General features: G+C 41.6%; 1 protein-coding gene across 2 annotated transcripts; it reads left to right on the forward strand.

Moving 5' to 3' along the window:
• The first annotated feature begins 4615 nt into the window (after positions 1-4615).
• Positions 4616-20237, forward strand: LOC118121138 (ceramide synthase 2). Of its 2 annotated transcripts, none has more exons than XM_035176815.2 (11): positions 4616-4685; positions 5971-6147; positions 9266-9383; positions 11751-11869; positions 12272-12329; positions 12596-12646; positions 14292-14384; positions 15838-15966; positions 17317-17423; positions 18138-18294; positions 18378-20237. In XM_035176815.2, the coding sequence occupies exons 2-11, from the start codon at positions 5972-5974 to the stop codon at positions 18576-18578; spliced, it is 1209 nt and encodes a 402-aa protein (XP_035032706.1). In that variant the 5' UTR covers positions 4616-4685; position 5971; the 3' UTR covers positions 18579-20237. The 2 variants fall into 2 exon arrangements, with proteins under 2 accessions (XP_035032706.1, XP_035032707.1); XM_035176816.2 differs by lacking the exon at positions 4616-4685 and adding an exon at positions 5166-5256.
• Positions 20238-20443: the final 206 nt, after the last annotated feature.

Below are 20443 nucleotides of genomic sequence, written 5' to 3' on the forward strand. Positions count from 1 at the left end.
CCCGGCCTGACACGACAGATGACATAGCCTCCATCTGACTTGGAGTTTGCCTGTTAATTAAGCCTGTAAACAGGTGGGGGACAGAGGCTTTGTAGCTGGCTTTGTGCTTGACAATCAAACTTCCTCTTCAGGATGTTTACCTCTTCATGTCCCGCCTTGAAGGATGGAAATGTTCCTTTGACCGAGCACACAAACACACGTCCCAACGCAGACACGCATACAGCTGCTTGTTTTATTACAGCAACTGTTCTTTCTATCTGTAGTTGCTTTCACAGCAGAATTTTATCGGCAAAGATTTCATCTTGGTCTGATAATAATTTGGCTTAGTGTAAAACTACTTGGAAGATGTGGTATTTTCTGCCAGTTACAAAAAACATGAAGACATCGGCTTTTTGCTAAAATTGCTATAAGGCTAACGCCCTATCTGGCCGTGTTGAAGAAATCCCCCCAAATATTCCTGGATCTGTCCGTTTATCCGGATTCACTCCAAAATGTAATGGCTTCTTCCTTTGATCTTGTCCCACCCCTCCACAAAATGTCAGTGCAGTAAAATACAAGCATATGCCAATGAAAACAATAGAATGGCACAAAAGTGCATATACCTCCCCTCTGCCCAACCCAAGTCAACCAAATTTCACACACATCAGCCCCTTTAAGTATTTGATTTACAATTTTTTTCATCAAGATCCATGAAATGCAAAATTTTGAAAAGAAAAAGTATATAAGATCGGCCCTCAGTTCCAGTGTCAGGACAGGTTGTGATCGCTCCATCAGTTAAAGGTTAGAGCTCAAACACTGAAAATCCTTCAAGCCAGTGGTTTAGTTTGTGAGACAGTTGGTGCTTGTGGGAACAAGTTGATGTCTAATGTACGTGTGAACAGTGAGTACTGTGAGACTGAGATCAGTTTTCCTATCTTATACCATGCAGTGTCTCACCCTTATTATATCTGTCACGCTGAGAGCAAATCAAATTGAAATGTTGAAATGTAAAAATCTATAACATGCACATATTTTGAATAGATAGCTAGTAAATATTTCCTTGATTACTTGAAGTGTGTGGGACTATAATGTGCCTGAAGAACAGGAAAGAAGTGGAGTGTGGAGGCTCCTAGCAACTGCTGGCACTACTGTTATATTACGATATTCACATAGTTAGCTATCTGAGGAGGCTGCAATATCTGGCGCCCTCTGTCGGAAGAAAGTGGCATCACAGTTTGGTCCTTTAGCTGGAATTAGGTCAAACCTTGTCCATGAGGGAGAATTCCATTTAACCCAGGAGCCCCGTTTTCACTGTATGCCTCCAGTTGTTGTCTTAGCCCTGTCTCAGGCAGAGAGTGTGTTAAGACTCGGATGCCTCGCACTGTTGTCTTTGAGCTTACAGCTGGAAAGTTAACTGGCTTCACTCTGGGGGTCTGAGGGACAACTGACGCCAAAAATAACAGACAAAAAGAATGAGAAACAACAGCCGAGAGCTCGAGGAATGCTCCAGGAGAGAAATTAATAGAGCAACAGAGACAGAGAGCGCGCATGTGAGAGCTTCCCAGCATTCGTCCACAGGGGGATGAGAACAGAGCCTGTGTTGTGTTGGCAGCCACAGGGGGCCGACAAAACACCTGGCAGAGGGAAGAAGTGGATGACAGGGAGTGTCAAGGCTCACTGAGACAAGGGACAAGAAGGGGATCACGAGAGTTTGTGCTGATGAGAGACTGTTTGTGTCTGTTTGTGTGTGTGTGTGTGTGTGTGTGTGTGTGTGTGTGTGTGTGTGTGTGTGTGTGTGTGTGTGTGTGTGTGTGTGTGTGTGTGTGTGTGTGTGTGTGTGTGTGTGTGTGTGTGTGTGTGTGTGTGTACATGGAGAAAATCCGATGAAAGACATATGAATGCAAATATATAAGCCTATCTATGCCCTTGTACATCTGGTGAAACAGGTAATGGGTAAAAGTGGGACATGAGTCTTGGTATTTATGCACGTGTGCTTTTTCCTGCACTGTAATCTGCAGTCAGGGTCCCGTGGGAAAATTCAGAGTATGTGTGTGTGTAGGGTTAGAGCCCCGCCCCAGACCTGGCTGAAACGTGACTGTGCTCCAGCCAGGTCCTCAGCAGCTCAGCTCAGCCAGGCTCAGAGCCGCCATGGCTGCTGCTGCTGTGAAGCACTGGTTTCCTGTGCACATTCCCCACCTCACCGCCTGTGTTATTGTTGGCCCAGACAGAGGGGTACACAGTTAAGAACCAGGGGCCTCCTGAGGCCCTTCACGGTCCTTACGACTCATGGCCTTCAGAGCCCCATTGAGACCTGGCTGGATGTGAGTGGTGGATCCTCTGCAGGGAGAGTGGCTGTGTGCAGCAGCAAAGTTGGCCAACAACTGAATGGGCCACTGTGGACTGCTAAAACAGACATTCAAGGCTCCCAGAGGATAAATCATCATGACAGGACTTTACCTCTACAGCGCCACCAGCAGGTTGACATGTGTAGTTTTGAGTGAAATGTCTCACAGATGGGTTTCCATGACATTTGGAGCGCATGTTCACTTTTTATGCAAATCATTTTCATATGCTGAAGCCCCCTTGTGGCTGCAACATGGCGCAGGGTATTGGCCAGATCAGTAGCTGGCTTATGCAAGGATACAGCTCCGCCAACTTAATTTCATACCTTAACCTACACCATACTGCAGGTCACACCGAGAACAAAGTGCATTCAGTCGTAGAAAGTAAGGGCAAGCTTTTATCGGAGAGGAGAGGATGGTTTAAGGGAGCAGAGCTGAACAAGGTAACAGAATACAGCTGTGTAGGTCATTGAGACTCCACAGGGAACAAAAAAGGGCAGCGGAGAATCCAAGTTTCTGAAAATGTCCATAAAATGTTTATTAATGCAGACCAGGCTACTTTTACACACGACTTTAAGTCGAACAAATTCAAAGTGCTGTTCTGTATGTTCAGCAATGATTAATATTTAGTACCTTATCCGTTGTGCTGCATCTGTGCATCAGTTGTTGTGATTGGCTTCAAAAGAGGAAATGAACTCACTGGCCGTCATACTTGTTTGAAAACCAATTTTCCACTCGTTATACCAATTATGCAGCAGTTATCCAACATACACACGCACACACACGCACTCATACACACACACACACACACACATACACACCAAGTCCCACTGAGGCATGTCTGGGCACATACACAAAACAACACCAGCTTCCATGTGAAAACCACTCTATAAAAACACATGGTCTCATTTCAATCCATCCCTGATTTAAATTTTTTGCATTTTACAAAATATTGTAGAATGTTCATTATATTCAGTCTGTGTTATTTTTTTCTCTACATAGTATGTGTGTGTGTTTTTTTACTTTCTACCAGCCTGATCGACAGATTATAGTAACTTCTACTACTCCAGACAGTCCACATTCCTCCTGCAGTTTAAATATCATAATCATGTCTCGCAGATAAAACTACATGGAAGTAAAAAGGGGTCAGGCATGTGCAAAAGAGTGTGTGTCTGCACTTTAGTGTACATACACTTTTATGCAGTAGTGAGGTCATGGCAATCACTAGCTGTGGCATGTAAAAAACACAACAGGCTTGTGCAGCGATAACAGAACACACCCAGCTTAGGGACATTTCCCTGCCATTATTTGAGAGATGGTATCATCATGGCACCTAACGCCTGTCAAGATGTCTTATCAGGGTGTCACAGAGACGAGTACTCATAGTTCTGAAAACCAGTTTTTAACTGTAGTTTTATTTGCACTTCAGGGCCACCGTACTGCAGCTTTACACACATCTAATTGACCACTACTTTGAGAACTCCAGACAGAAAAACTATACCTCCGCTAAAAAGTTTTGATCGATTTCGTCGAATCTTGAACTTTAATATATTAATTTTGATATAACATTAACACCTACATTAGACCTATATAAATCGAATCAGCTTTTTTACGTGACCATTGATTGATAAATGATATCAGTGAAATATTTCCATACTGCATGTCTTTCTGAAGCATTACATTTAAGAAAAGGAAAATTATACATGTCATTTAAACAGAATATATATGGTGTGAAAGAATTGCTCATACATGAAATTGAAATGGCACAGATAGAAAAAGATTAGTACACATAATATGAGAATATGTCATATAATATACATAAAACCCATATAGTAGTGATGATGATGATGATGATGATGATGATGATGATGATGATGATGTGGTAGTGGTGATGATGATGATGATGATGGTGATGATGATGATGATGATGGTGGTGGTGGTGATGATGATGATGATGTGATGATGATGATGGTGGTGATGATGATGATGATGATGATGATGATGATGATGATGGTGGTGGTGGTGATGATGATGATGATGATGATGATGATGATGATGATGATGATGGTGGTGGTGGTGATGATGATGATGATGATGATGATGATGATGATGATGATGATGATGGTGGTGGTGGTGGTGATGATGGTGATGATGATGATGATGATGGTGGTGGTGGTGATAATGATGATGATCCCCCCTCCCTCTCTCTCTGTCACCGCCCCTCAGCAACAGCAGGAGCTGGTTGCGTCAAACACGCTCCTCCTCCTCCTCCTCCTCCTCCTCCTCCTCTCCTGTGTTTCCCCTGAACGCTGCACAGCCCCCTCACCGTCATCATCTTCATCACCATCAGAGGAGCGCAGACAGGTAACCGCAACGTCGCACTTCTTCAGTGGAGGTTCCTCTCTGCTCTCTGACACGTTCTATAGATCCGTGTGGGTCCACGGTGTTGTTGAGGTTGTTCATCAGGATGTGAAGGAGGAATTCCTCACTGCGCTTTCTGTGTAGCCTCGTTTGTTTGTTGCAGTGTGTTTGTATGTGTGTGGGGGCGTCTCACTGTGAACCCCATGATGTTTGTTTGTTTGTTTTGCGGTTTCGTGGAGGATCTGACATATTGTTATTATGATGTACAACCAGGCGTGTGTGTATGTGTGTGTGTGTGTGTGTGTGGTCCAGGTATTAATCATCTTGTGGGGACCCAGTGAAAGGGTTAGGCAAGAGTTAGGCAAATAACTGGTTAATTATGTATGTCAATTTAATGTCCCCTGAAGTTGTCAAGACACGACTGTGTATGTATGTGTGTGTGTGCCCGCGCGTGTGTTTCTGCGCGCTCTCATTTCTGTTACCTTTTTTGTTGATAAACACTGACCTTGTCGGGACCAGTGGACCTCGTGGGGACCAAACCCCGGTCCAGCTGAGGCAAAACTTAACTTCTCAGGTAATTTGTGGTTAGGTTAGGGTTAGAGTTCGGTATGAATTGTTCATGGTTAAGGTTAAGGTTTTGGTTTGGCTGTCCATGTCAATGCAAAGTCCTTATAACCATAGCTGGACACACCTGTGTGTGTGTGAAGTACTCCTTGCATGCATGCATTGCTGAGTTATTGTGTATTTGTTGGGATACATGTAGAGAATCATGGACCCACTGTGTTTGTTTCCATGCCTCGCAAACTAATAACTGTATGTGATCCAGAGCCCAAGTTCTAATCAATTAGTTAATTGACAGAAAATAAGCAATTCATTGCTTCTCTCATTTTTCCAAGCAAAGCAAAACATGTGTAGCATGCAGAGCCTCTGTTTCCCTCAGTCACATACTATTATTATTACTTTATAACCTTGGTCTGTGGGAAATTAGAATTTAATTTCACTTCTTTTCTGATATTTTACAGACCAACAATCAAGATAAAGATATTAACCTGCTGATGAATGTGTGAACAAGACCCAGCTTCATTCCCTCTAATATTTCATCTTTAATTTCTAATCTTAAGAGTTTCAGCTTATGTTTGGCATAAATATGAATAAGGCATCAATGTTTCAGGAGCTTATGGCGTTGAGGGAGTCCAGCAAACAGTCACACAAAACACTCTCCTCTCCTCTCCTCTCTCCTCTCCTCTCCTCTCCTCTCCTCTCCCCCCCTCTCCTCTCCTCTCCTCAGGATGGAGGCCCTGTTAAACGAGTGGCTGTGGCAGGAGAAGTACTGGCTTCCTCCTGGTATCCGCTGGCGGGACATTAAGATGAAGGAGGAAGACGGACGCTTTCCTCTACCCAGGGATCTCATCTACACCTTGCCTCTGGCCCTCGCCTTCATAGCCCTCAGATATGTCTTTGAGAGGTGAGAGACTCCTGCCTGATCTCGGCTGGACCACGAAATCACAACTTAATCTCACTTCCTAATTGTTTTCATAAACTTTGACGTGTGCTATGCCCCATTTACTGGAGCATCAATTTGTGAATACAGCCGTTTTCAGACATGAACTAGGGATAATGTCCACCAGGGGGTCAAGACTTTCTCCGGAGTTTACAGATGTGTTCACAACAATACAGAAATCTCTGGAGCGTTCAGGTGAGCGATGGTGCAGCATGCAGGAGGAAGGACCGTGGAAATCACTTGTGTGTGTTTACAGCATTGGCTCTGGCGTCGGCTCTTATCACCAAAAGCTCTTGAATTCCCCTGTTGACATCTTTGTACATGTTTTGCACTTTTTCGTCCCTTGCGTGTTAGAAACACCATCAGTGTGCCCACTTGCTCGCAGTGAATCCTCAGGATAATCTCCTGCTGTATTCTCACATGGGCTCAATCTGACATTATACAGATTTCTTATTCGGGGGCTGGCAGGAGAAACTCCAGAGAATGTCCTCTGCAACTTACTTAGACATTTGCATTCTCACATGCAGCCCCCTCAGATAATTTGTTGAGATAATCCAGAGTTCTGTGCAGGTCTTATTTGTGATAGGCCTGCAAGCTTGAAATGAAGTGTTACAGTTTTATAAGAGTCAGTTGGAGTCAAGTATGATGCTGCTATTTGGATCTGTTGCCACGTGAAAGAAAACATTTTTAAACAGTCATTTCCTCTGATTTAATCTCATGTTGTTTTACTGACTGGCTGGCTTGCTGCTTGTAAAACTGCTTGTGTGGCTCAGGATAATGACTCCTCTCCTCTTCATTAGTCCTCAGAGTACATGGAGGCTGCAGATCAGACTTGCAGCAGGAGACCGGCATCATGAGTAGACAGTTTTAGCTGCTGACAGTGTGAAAACCCTTTCTCCTCCCAGAGGGATTGGACTGTACTGAGCAGATAAAAAATGTGTGTGTGGCTTTTGAGGAAAAGGAGGATAGCTACTGTGATATGTGGCTGATGGGCTGAGATAAGGTTAAGTTGAGCTTTTTAATGTCGGAGGCCAACTGATAAAACAACAGCCTCTGCAGCCTTTTATAGTTCAAACTACCACCAGAAGTCACGAGGTATAAAGTCAGATGGGAAAAGGCTAATGTGAATCCCCAGTTGTGCTTTTATGAGAATCCTGCTCCTGAAGCATCGAGAGACTGTGGTGACGACAAGAGGGAATTCAACCGTATCCTCTGCAGGAGATGGTGACGACAGGCAGGACAGAATGATGTGATTGGTTTCTGAATATTTGTGGAGTAGCTTGGTAAAAGTAATTAATAGCATTTAAGGCTGCAAAGATAAAAAGAATATTAATTTATTCAACCTTCATATATTTTAGATTTTCTTGTGTTTTTCTATCTATTTTGTACATTCGATTGTTTGTTTTTTAAACAATATATATATATGGCACCTTCCAAGTCTCAAATGCAATAATTTGCTGCTATTCTTGGTCTTACACGATGAACTGCATTTTTGACTGTTGGTCAGAAAGATTTACAACATTTTATAAAGTCACCTTGGGGATTATATTCTGATGGGCAATAATATGTAAGTGCAGCCCTTGCATACTTGGGTGATGCACATTTCCAGGAACAACTTGATTCACCTGAGCACATAAAGGAGGTTTTCAGATATGTGATCATTTGTTTACACCTTTATCACTTTCCTGCACCAGTGTATAAAAAAAAGATTGTGGGATGTTATTGAACTGGAAAATAAATCAGATATATTGAACCCCCAACATAATGATAATTTACTCATGTTATAAAAAAATTCAGAATCCCATTACATTGGAAGCAATTACCACAAACAAGTCAGAAATTAGTCATCATTATTGACACAAATCATATGCTTATGCATTAAAAACAAGTAGTAGTGTAAGCTCATGCCTGTAAAGCTGTAAGACCCAACCTTAGAGTCGGCATACCTGTACATTTACAGTAACTTGTTCTGCTGGTAAGTGGACAGGAATCGTGAATGATGGAGACAATGTGCATGAGCATATGATGGATGGAATGATAGACTTGTTTTTGCAAGCTGTCCCCTTATCAGCTCTATCTGTTAAAACTACGTGAGCTATGTTTGGCTGCAAGATTAGTGCTACTGTTTGGTTTAAAGCTGATTTTCATGTCGCCCGTTTACTCGTTGGAGTGGTAACATTAGTTCAGTCAGGAACCCTTGGTCATGATTTAACCATTTATTGCACAAATGGGAATACAGTTATGCTCCATTCTTTGGTGTGCAGGAGTCTATAATACCATATGTTAAATATCATGCACATGTGTGTATGTGTGTGTTGCCGAGTTGGGCATCTGTGTATTTTGCTGTTGTGGTGGACGTTGGATTTTTGTGATGTTGCTTATGTCTGAGGAGCAGTCAGTCGGCAGGAAAGTGCAAAGGTGTGTCTTCATTTCATCGTCCCAGGCCACAGCTGTTTAGTGTGTGTGTGTGTGTGTGTGTGTGTGTGTGTGTGTGTGTGTGTGTGTGTGTGTGTGTGTGTGTGTGTGTGTGTGTGTGTGTGTGTGTGTGTGTGTGTGTGTGTGTGTGCGTGTGTTATATGATGTTGTAACCTGAGACTGTGTTTGTCTCAGTCAAAGCTGTCCTGACCTTCTCCTTCTCTCTGGTCTCCCCCCTCCCTGCTGACTTCAGGGAGATTATCTGAGATAAAGTTACTGTACACACGTGATCATGCACACACACACACACACACACACACACACACACACACACACACACACACACACACACACACAGATCAAGACATCTCACCGGTACTTATACACTCACACACATGCAGATCAAATGTCTCTTGATGCCATATCACTTAATGACAAAGGCTGCCTGGCCCAATGTCGCAGTGTGTCCCATAGGAGCGACTCCACAGGCTGTCGGCAGCAGAATAATGAGCTGTCTTGTTGTCATTACTGTGCATTGTACTGTGATAACATCACACTGGACAGCTGTTGATGTCACCTCGCACTAATTCTATAATCTATCAGGAAAAGATTGGCTGTTAACGTAGAAAATTAATTTTCTTCTCTCTCCTGCTCTCTCTCCTCTCAGGCTCGTCGCCGTCCCGTTCAGCAGAGTTTTAGACGTGAAGGATCAGATTCGGATCCGAGCCGCTTCCATCCCAAAGCTGGAGACCTTCTACAAACAGAACAGTCGGCAGCCATCGCAAGTTTGTATTTTTCTTCCTCCTTCCCGTCTTTTGCTGATGACGGAAAATCCCTCTTGTCTCACAGCAGTAATTTCCAACACCCGCTTTCCGACCAGCACCTGTGATTAAGATCTTGCAAACACGTGAATAAACATTACAAGTAGCAGCAAATGCCTTTCAGATGTTTTTTCCCCAAATTAGCCTCTTAGACTAAAGACAGGCAGCCCAATCTTGCTGGGGGCTACATGTAAGTACTTTACATGTAAGTACTAGGTACTTTACATTTTTGTCCAAACAACCTCCTCTGCATATTTTTGACGTGTAATACTCTTAAAAAGACAATAGAATTGACATTTTTGTCGTCATTATTTTCAAAACCAAAATTATTAGAGTTAGACAAATATAGATAAATTCTGTAGTAATTCTTAAAGCAGTAGAAAATCACAAATAGAAATCATTAGTCGAAACAATAAGAAGAGTGGAGAATTGTAATGTAACTATAAGACTAAACCTATAAGATCCTTTTGAAAAGAGAAGGAAGTCCCCACTGAGCTTCAGTAAATTCATGAGTCATGCTGAGGTAGATAAGTGGAAGAAGTGTTACGAAGGTAAAATGATTATTCAACACAGGAAGTTTGGATGAGTTGTGTAAGGTGTGTTTACTGTGTCACTTTCTAATGTCACCGTTTCCTCCTTTGAAGCTGCTAACGAGAAGAGTAAATGAGCCTCTGCATCGGGAAAAATAATTAAAAGATTATTGCAGTTTTGTCTTATACAGATATTTTTTCCTCCTTTCCTTTTACCGGTAAACAGGTGTGCACAAGTAACAGAAGTTTTTAGGTTCCACCCTTCGTTTGACGTTGTGACACTGATGTCTCTGCGAGGACAAGCAGGCTTTTGCTCCTGTCACGACAAGATGTGACTTGATATGTCAAGTGAAAATCCACAGCTCCATGAGAACAGCTCAGTGTAGTGGCTCTGTGTGCATGCATATGTGTTTATTCACATGCATGTGTGCACACTTTCATTTTTTTGTGTGTGTGGACTTATTTCCAAATCTTCCTCAACTCGCAGCAGCTCACATGTGATTCTCTTGTTGCTCCATGTTAATGTCAGGTCACAGACACAGGAAATCGGATACCCGACCCGAGACCATTGAGACTCGTCGGTCAGGTCGGGCTAGGACAAAAACTTTGGAATGAAATCCTGGTTTGGGTCTGGCTTGGTTACGTTGGATGGGCTATCTACTTTTATTTTTTAAACTGGACGTTCCTGTAATCAGGGAAGATTTCAGGGACGGGTTTGCACACACAAAAAAATGAATGCCTGTTGGGTTCAGGTCGGTTTCAGGTCGGGTTCAGGTCGGGTTCAGGTCGGTTTCAGGTTGGTTTCAGGTCGGGTTCAGGTCGGGTTCAGGTCGGGTTCAGGTCGGGTTCAGGTCGGGTTCAGGTCGGGTTCAGGTCGGGTCCGGTTAGTTTTCTCTCAGGCTCGGACGAGTTGGGACAGAAAGGCCTGAGCCGCTCTCCACCACACATAGCAAATGCAGCAAAATGAAAATATGTTTGTTGTTTTGCCTTAAATGGAGCGACGCCTGCGAGCTAGTTCAGGCAGCTCGAGCTGCGCTGCTCCAATCATGTGACATACATCATGTGACATACCTCACTCTCCACAACCATCTATAATACACACCCACCTTATTAGGCGGTCTAATTAAGCAGAGAAAATTTCCCATCACTCTCTTTTCTTGCCCTCGCTGCTGCGTCAGCATTGCTCTCAGTTGCTCCAGCCCCTCCACCACCCCAGCATCCACCTGTAGGCTCCCACAGGGGGGTTACAAGTATTTACTCCCATCAAATCTATGTAATCATATCTGGGGGAGTGATTAAGTCAGAGCCTCGACGTCAAACACTAAACCTGTTCTACTGTTGCTATAACCATTTGAACGTGAGTTGTCTGACTGAACTCTGAACAACACACTCTTCGTTCAGGACAAGGTAACACAACACTTTGAAAAGTATCTGGTTGCAGAAAGGGAAAGCAGACAGCGTCAGATAAACAGTCGTCTGGTTACAGGCTCATCAGGTCAGAACAAATTGTTGTTTGATTAAGCACATGTAACATCGTAGGAATCGTCCATGTAGACGTTGTACAATGTGCAGCTTGTAGGATCTGAATTTTCCTGCGATGAAACACAACTGACAGAGGGATCAGCATGTTGCTCAGGCCAGTGATAAATCAAATGTGAAATACTGCATCTCAGACAGTGAGACGACAGCTCACAGCTTTGCAGAGTCTTGAATCAGTATGAACATGTGAAAAAAGTGCTAAATTCACCCTGAACCCACGCCTGACGTGTAACCATGTGTGTGTGTTTGTGTGTGTGCTCAGAGTGAGCTGCTGAGTCTGGGGAAGCAGTGTGGCCTCTCTCAGAGAAAAATACAGACGTGGTTCAAACACAGACGGAACCAGGATCGACCCAGCAACACCAAAAAGTTCTGCGAGGCCTCGTGAGTTTCTTTACCTAAACAAATAAATGAAACAGACTAAAGCTGTTGTGGGTTCAATGTTTTGGAAAGGGTTCACCGAGTGGGTTTGTAGCAGAGACGAACATCACAACATTCAAACTCTTATTGTGTAGATAGTGTCACAAACAAACAGCAGGAAGTTAGTCATTTGTGCAAAGGAAACTTTCTGAAGTTTGATCACCTCCCGTTTCAGATGTTAAGCGTCAAACTGTTGCTGCTGCTAAGTTTTTTTTATATTCTTTTGAGTCATATATGCTTTTAAAACTGAGGCCAATTTTCACATTATATTAAATTTATATGTATGATCAACTAATATTTTTCCTATTGTATCTATTCGTTAATGATTATTTTCGGTCTCTAACACGTTCATGTTTATCTCTGCAGTTGGCGGTTCGTCTTCTACCTGGTTGCATTCACCGCTGGGCTCGCCTCTTTAATTAATGTAAGTCTGTTGGTCACCTGCTTCTCATCTCACACATGTTCTTGTCCTGAACTTGTGAACAATTTATTCAATGTCTATGAATATAAATGTGAGGATGTTGTTGTTGGGTGTGAGTGTGATGGATTTAGTGTTTTATATATATACTCTACATGTAAGTGTTTCATTATCCTAAACCTGTATGTACATTGTGAATGACCTTCTGTTTCCTCATGAGGTTTAAATCATGTCCACGCTACAACTGAATTATTGTTTCCTCGATTCTTCAGAGTGCGTGGCTGTGGGATCACAGAGAGTGTTGGAGGGGATATCCCAAACAGGTGAGCAGGAAGCACTGGGATCTGAGGGGAACGTTTCTGTGAAAAACAAGTTTGGTAACCAAATGATGTCAGTTGAAGGGGACTTGTGACATCAATTAGAGTCAGTTAGACACGGATATTCTGTTCTGGAATTTGTTTACAACAGAACTGAGTTGCATCATTTTAGCTGGAATTTTTTTTTTAGATTAGTTAGTTGTGTTCAACAGAAAATGAATCAACAGTTTAGAAAAATGATCAAGCAAAAATGTCAAAACGTTTCCTTGCTTTTCAAATGTGAGGTTTTGATCGTTTTCTTCACTTTATTTGATTACATTTTTGATTTGATTTAATCCGTGTCTTTGTTGGTCAGACAAAACTGGACTTGGACTCCTCAAACTCGTAATGGGCACCTTTCACCACTTCTCGGATGTTAATAGACTGAATCATTAATCAACTAGAATGGAACTAAATAGAGCACACACCTCCGCCAAGGCCCAACAGTCCCCTTAAACTCAATTAGGCCTCAGGATGTTGAACATACTCATAGATATCAGTTCCCTAAACGAGCCTGATTTTAATCATCAAGATCAATGAATTATTCCCTTGGATATTGGCGAAAATGTCGGCCACTTCGCAATGTTAGAGCAAATTGAAAAAAATTCTGGATCCTCCCTTTAAACTTGAATGGGTTCTTTCTTGAAACATGTGTCAACCAAGTTTTGTGAAAATTCCATCTCAACACTAACGCTAAGAAAAAGTAAGCAGAACAAACAATAGCTGGGTGTGAACCAACATCACAAAGTCTTGAGTCTCTGTGAAAGGATTTGTCCGCAGCAGATTTTGATTTCTATCACAGATTAGTGAGAGCTCTCCATTCACCCACTAACACTCTCTCCATTCTCCATTCCTTTCACTTTCTTTACAGTCGGCCCGAATGCTTCTGTGTTTCTAGATGTTTTCCCCACAACTTATATCTCCGCGCTGATGACAGTTAGGTATGCCTGCAGGTTAGCCTTCCTCAGGGGAGCCCAGCCCTCTCTAGAGGGGTCATGACCACAAACGGAAAAAGAAAAAAAAACTTAGAAAATAAAAGTGCAAAGCCACATATCTCTCTATCTGCTGTTTGACTGATTGCAGCTCCTGCAGGCCATTCTGCTGCTGACCTTTTTTTCCTTTTCTGAGCACTGTGGTCTCTGACAGAGAAAAGAAGGATGTGTTTTCGGGGGTTAAATGCCTCAGTCGGCTTCCTGTCATTGTGTTGCTGCAGACTGAGTGCTCTGTGCTCTGCAAGAGGTGTTTGGATTTGAGATAGCACACCACCACTTTCTCTGAATCAAAACACTGACAAATGTAGCTGTTAAACTGTTTTGTTTAAGTCTCTTTAGGAATGTTTAGGTGTTTTTTTTTTTTTATATGACCATCCAGAGCTTTGGAAACACTGAACTGTGCATGTTGAAGGGGCCAAAATCAGTTCCAATGTCAGTTCATTCCATTCTTTTAGCTCTCACAAAATGCAGTGAGACAGTTCTGCTGCGCAAAAGCTCCAGGAAACATCCACAATGGGTTTTCCTGAGGCGACACAGATGTTGGAAATGCTTTTGTTGCAGCCACATAGCGCTGCACGTAGACTCTGACTCATTGATTCTCTCTTCCTCTCGTTTTTCAGCCCGTGGCCGAGGCTCATTACTGGTATTACATCCTGGAAATGGGTTTTTATTTGTCGCTGCTGATGTGCGTCTCTGTGGACGTCAAGCGAAAAGTGAGTGTGATTTTCAAAATCATGCACAAACACACACACACGCACAAACACCACTGAGTAACATCTACTGCAGTTTCCTGTGCATCTTCTCTTCGTTTTAGTCAAATAGTCAAAACATTAAAAAAAAGCTAAATGCCATCCCTTGCTCACTCAGTGTAATCCAAACCCTGTTTTTTCTGGCCTGATTATAGTTACCACGGATTATGTGTTGGATTATCTGCTATTACGTGGTAACTTTGAGTACTTTGCGTTTGCAGGATTTCAAATCTTTCATAAACTGCATGACACATACAGAAAAATAAAACACAGCAGACAACACAGCAACTATTCAGGAAACATTTGCTGTATTTGCTGAACCTTATTTTGTTCATAAACTACAACATTTTCATTACTGTTGTTCTGCTGTTGTCCAATTACTTTGTTTTTGTTTTTGAAAGGACACCTTCAGCTTTTTGGGGCATTTTTTGAATTTACTGAGAGCACAGCCCCCTTTGAGATGTCGCATCTCATTTTTGAGGGGGTCCTATCAACACAAATGCAAAGATAAGAACACATGCGAACATACAGCCAACTGGATTTCATACATTACAAATACACAAATACAGACCGCTCGCTCACCCTCTCCCACCCAAACCCACAGACATCAGCTACTGGACAACAACAACAGCAACAACAAAAATTACAGAAAATGGAGCATTTCGAGTTTAGAAAATAAAGAAAAAAAGAGTATGATTATTCCAATCAGGGGAAGCTTTGTATTTGAATGATCTACGTGTTCTTTCTCTGGAAATTCTGGGGATTCAGAATTATGTGATTCAAACACAAAACAGTGGTGAGTTCTATATGGGCACAAGATTCAAGTTTTCACTTGTTTGTCCTTCAATTACAATGCATCCATCTCATAGTGTGATTTTTAATGCTATAGTTTCCTAAGTTCGTATAAAAGCTAATATGAAGAACAGTAATGATAATATGTCACAGAATAAAAAGATAAACTTGGTACAAACAGACATGAACTGAATGCAATTACAGATAAATAAGACGTAAACAGACATGAGAATTATTGCACATATTGGATAACATTATACATATATAATATATATATATATAATAAACATAAAAATAATGGTGTATTGTAAACTCAGGAGGAGTTTCATGGGCTTCAGATGAGAGCCAGAGGTGTTTTGATAAATAATATCAGTCTATAATGGGTGAAACCTATTCCTTTAGGCTTGACATTCGGTTCTGGTCAGTCAGTTTTATGTGAGAGACTCGAAGCTGCTGCTCAGAGATATCTGACCTTTTACAACACGTAAGCAAATGACTGCAGATCACATGTAAATCTGACTTTGCTCCATCAGAGCAACAAGATGTCGAGCTGCTGAAGTCGTGGTTCGACTCCTGTGCTTCTCTCTCATGCTGTGTGATGTGTGTGTTCCCGTGTGTGTTCCAGGATTTCAAGGAGCAGGTCATTCATCACATCGCCACCATATTCCTCATTGGTTTCTCCTACTGTGCCAACTATGTGAGGGTTGGCACTCTGGTGATGCTGGTGCACGACTCCTCTGACTTCCTGCTCGAGGTAAAACACCATGATGCAGCTTTTACACCCTGCCCCTCCCTCTTTCCATTGGCATCTATTAGTGGTGGACCATTGCATAAATGTGTACTTTATAAGTTGGAGGAAAAGGAAGGAGGAAATACTGTACTTCATTAGAATAAATTGAAATGTGCAAGGCTTTGACATTTCAGAAAGGGAACTTGACTTGAAAACAGCTCTTGTGTGTTTATTGCGGAGGTTTTCTTCCTTTTACAACTCTACTCATTACACCCCTGTGTCTGGTATAACCCACAGAAAAGCATTAGGGTCTGTGCTTAAAATACCCTTTAGCTGTAAAATAATTCTTACCTCCTCGTCGCCCGCTGATACAACAGGCCCATTGTTCCTTGGTTTTATGACAGTGATTGTCTTGGGTGTCACATTTCACTGATAACATCTGAAAAACCAAGTTTGTCAGTATTATCTCAGAGCTGAGGAAATATGTGGAGCTCCTTATGTGAGCACAGACGTGACTGGGTGTCGTCTAGCGTCTGATAAGTCATAAAGGGACAATAATGTGGATTTCTAAACCTTAATATTTTTAATAAAGTTTTAATAAATCCCACTGTGGCCTTTGAAAGTCTATTTTCAACCCATCTGATTTTATAATTCACACATTCAGATGATAAGCTTCAGAAATCGGCAGAAAAGCTTTAAATTTAATTTATTGCTTTTGTTGCTACTAAAGCTTTCACCTCAGGCTTGAGTTGTACGTTTCATATTTAGAATATAAACTGTTCCATTGCTTTAATTATTAAATTAAACATTTGAACATTTAAATAGTGGAGAAAATGCCTAAATTATCACAAATCCAGACTGATTGAATTCTCAGGGTAGGTACTGGAGACAGACAGCGAGATTATCCTGCAGCTAAAAGGTTGTAGTACAACCACTGGACTCTTTTGTTGCCCACTCTCTGTAAACTGCTCGGGAAACAGCATCAATAATTATTGTGTTTGTTATATGTAGAGATGATTGTGGATTGTGCTTAAAATCAGGGGCGTCACAACGGGGAAGAACCCTCTTAAATTCTATGATCGGCCATGAACAGGTGCTTTGTAATTTAAGAGTTGTGGTTGAAGACTAGAACGTCTACATGTGAGTGTATGATGTCCTTATATGTAAAGTACGATCTGAATTGTTTGAAGATTGGAATTATGTGGTTTGGTAACATATGCCCCCCCCCCCCAGGTCCCCTTTGCCTGGGGCCCCCAGAGTCCCTCGAAACATTCCTGCTTGAAATAGATTTAAACTATCAATACAGTATGTAGTCACATTTTCTGTGATTAGTAATTCTTAACAAGAACTTTATCTTTCTTTTTCATACACAAGTCTGCTAAGATGTTTCACTATGCCGGTTGGACGAGGACGTGTGACTCTCTGTTTGTCGTCTTCGCTCTCGTCTTCCTTGTCACGAGGCTGGTGGTGTTTCCTAGCAGGTGGGACATTTCACTGTACGTCAGCTGATTTCAGCTTATTGCAGTTACGTTGGAATCAGAGTATAATTATTTTTGCAGAAATATTCAGCTAGGTTTTGAGGTCATTTACAGGAGAAATTACATGGTAAGTCCACCAGAGGGCACTGACGAGTTGGTTTGTCCTCTGTCACATGTCCCCCTTGGTGTGTATCATGGTCAGAGATGTTTGATTGATCAAAAAGTTGATTATATATGTTTATGTTTTTACGAAATTGTATTGGTGCAAATTCTTTTAGATTTGGAGTTGGATTCATGTTACCCTGTGTTGGAATTTGCTGCGTCAAACAAGTCATATCACACATTACCTCAAACTTGCCAAACACTTTATGCTGTGGTCATTTGGTTAAATATCTGGTTTAAAATGACCACAGCTAAAAAATGTTGTGCTCCATCATCCACCATCACGTTTTTAAAACATGTTTTTTGTCGTCTCTGCAGTCTGCACTTAACTGTGGATCTGCTCCTTTGTTCTGGATCATCACCAAAGTGTGTCTCATATTTCCAACATGCATCTTCTCTCTCTTTCTCCCACCAACTTCACGTCACTGGTTTACAAAGAGTTTATTTGGTCATTCGAGAAACAGAACGTCGGAGGTCGAAATGCTCTCAACTTCTCAAGTATTGAACTACACTGAGGTCAAAGCTGACTGTTCTATCATTGTTTCTGTTGTACAGAGTGGTCCACACAACCCTGGTGGTGTCTTCAGAATTCTTCCAGCCCTTCTTCGGTTATTATTTCTTCAATGCTCTGCTGTTAGTGCTGCAAGCCCTGCACGTCTTCTGGGCGTATCTCATCCTGCGCATGGTCTATAAGTTTGTGTTCTCCGGCAAGGTAAGAGGAGCACGTTGTTAAAACAGCACCTTATGGGGCGTGGGATTACAAAATCGTTCATCATCCTTTATTTTTCTGCAAAGGTGGAGCGAGATGTACGCAGCGATGAAGAGAGCGAAGTGGAGGATGAAGAGGAGGAGCCTGAGGAAGAGGGAGACGAATGCAGCTGGGAGCAAAGGAAGGGTGCCATCAACTCCAAACTGGCATCACTGGCGAACAACTGTGTCCTGAACAACCTGACCCACCAGAGGAATATAAACAGCAGACTGCCTAAAGCCAGATAGTGGAGAACCCCCCCTCCTCCTCGTCCACCAAACCTCACTGGATAAACAGTTGTTTCACCCATCGCTGATTGGAAATGAACTTGTTTGTGATGTATGATACACACACGTGGCTTGTGAACACATAACAAGGTCCATTGAAGATTTCAGGTCAGGGTAGGTCTGCATCCTATTTATCTTAAAAAAATAAAGAGGGCAAAGAAGCACCGATGATTGTAAATCTTAGGAAGACACCCCATCATGTCTCTCACCCTGACTATTTTAAATTGGCAAGACAAGGAGAGAGTAAAAATGTATTTTACGTCTACTCATAAGTGTTGTTTTTCCAGATTTTGTATTTAGGTTGTTTGTTTTCATTGAAGGAAATCAACTTGTTTGTAAATACCTAAGTGTAGAAACTCTGATTCATTTATCCTTTCTTTGTTCAACAAGAGAAACTGAATATTTTATACTAAATGCAGCTGTTATCTAATATGTGTTATAATGTGTTTTAAATTAAAGCTAGAATGAGGTAGTAATGCACTCTCCCAGCTTTCACATGCACATTATGGTTGATTGTACTGAGGCTGTTAAAAACATTGATTGTAGTAAAAGTCGACAAACCACTTAATAGAATATTTTTATGAACCATTTACCCAACAGATTTTTATTTTGTTTTAATCTGTGGCGGAATCCATAAAAGTTCTTTAGGAATAAAAAAAAAATATTTGTAATGGCATGGTTTGACTTGCTCTGTGGATTTAGCCTGTTATGTTGAAGATAGATTTTAGAAGAGATGTGGCGCCCCCTTTTGCACAAAGAAGAACATATCTTAGTAGAGACGGCACTCCCCCATGTCTCAAAATGATGCCTTTGGGAAAAAGTACTTAAATCAGGTGTATTGTGTGTGTGTGTGTGTGCGTGTGTGTGTGTGTGTGTGGCACCATGAATTCTCAAAGATGCCTTGGCTGCTGTTTTTACACTGTTCTGTGACGAGCACTCGATATATGACGCTCTGTGTGTTGGTAGGATTACGTTTACTGGACAAACACATGGACCAGGCCTTACTGTGACTGGTTTCAATGTCACTGAGCTGGTGGTGACACCTGGTTAAGCCATGATAAAGACTATATGGGCATTAGAAAGACATGAGGGAAATGTTAGATATTTTAGGTGGTGAAGTTGTCTCCAAAGGTCAAATAGTCAAAGTCTCAGATGAAGGAAAGCTTTGTTCAAATGTAAAGATTTTGTTGTTTTTATGAAAGCTTGTTTTGATACGACTAGACAGACACTAACACTATACTGGAAACGGGGGATTGCTTGGTTTTACTTATCCAACACACTGGAACAACGAGCTGACATCAGTCATGTTATATAATATGTATGTAATGTTGTTTGGCTCCAGGTTATCAATTCACTGCTCTGCTCGTACACAGTTTGTCATCCACTACCAAAAACTAAACTGGTACAGGAACTTAAAGGGCTGATCCACTGAATGACACACCTGTGATGCCACAAAGATACTAATATTTATTACAGAGAGAAATATAAAGTGCATAACCAGAAAATGTGAGGAGATATGTCATGTTTCCATCTTTTGAGTTACATTTGACTGTTCTCTTATGAGTGTACAAGGATGCTCTATTGATCTGTGGAAAGTTTTAATAAATTATATTGAAGAAATAACAACTGGTCCCTTTATGTTATCTTGAATATCTTTTTTTTCAGTCCATATTTGTTTTTATTTGATTATGTTTTGGGGTTCTCTGTCCGTCCCACTCTTGTACCTCAAGTATGCCCAGATAGAATTTCTTCTATTTTTCCTCATGAAATTGTTATCATAAGAAATATATAAAATTCTGCACAAATGTTCCCTTAGACTCGAGGAT

This window comes from Hippoglossus stenolepis, chromosome 14, assembly GCF_022539355.2.
Source record: "Hippoglossus stenolepis isolate QCI-W04-F060 chromosome 14, HSTE1.2, whole genome shotgun sequence".
NCBI lineage: Eukaryota > Metazoa > Chordata > Actinopteri > Pleuronectiformes > Pleuronectidae > Hippoglossus > Hippoglossus stenolepis.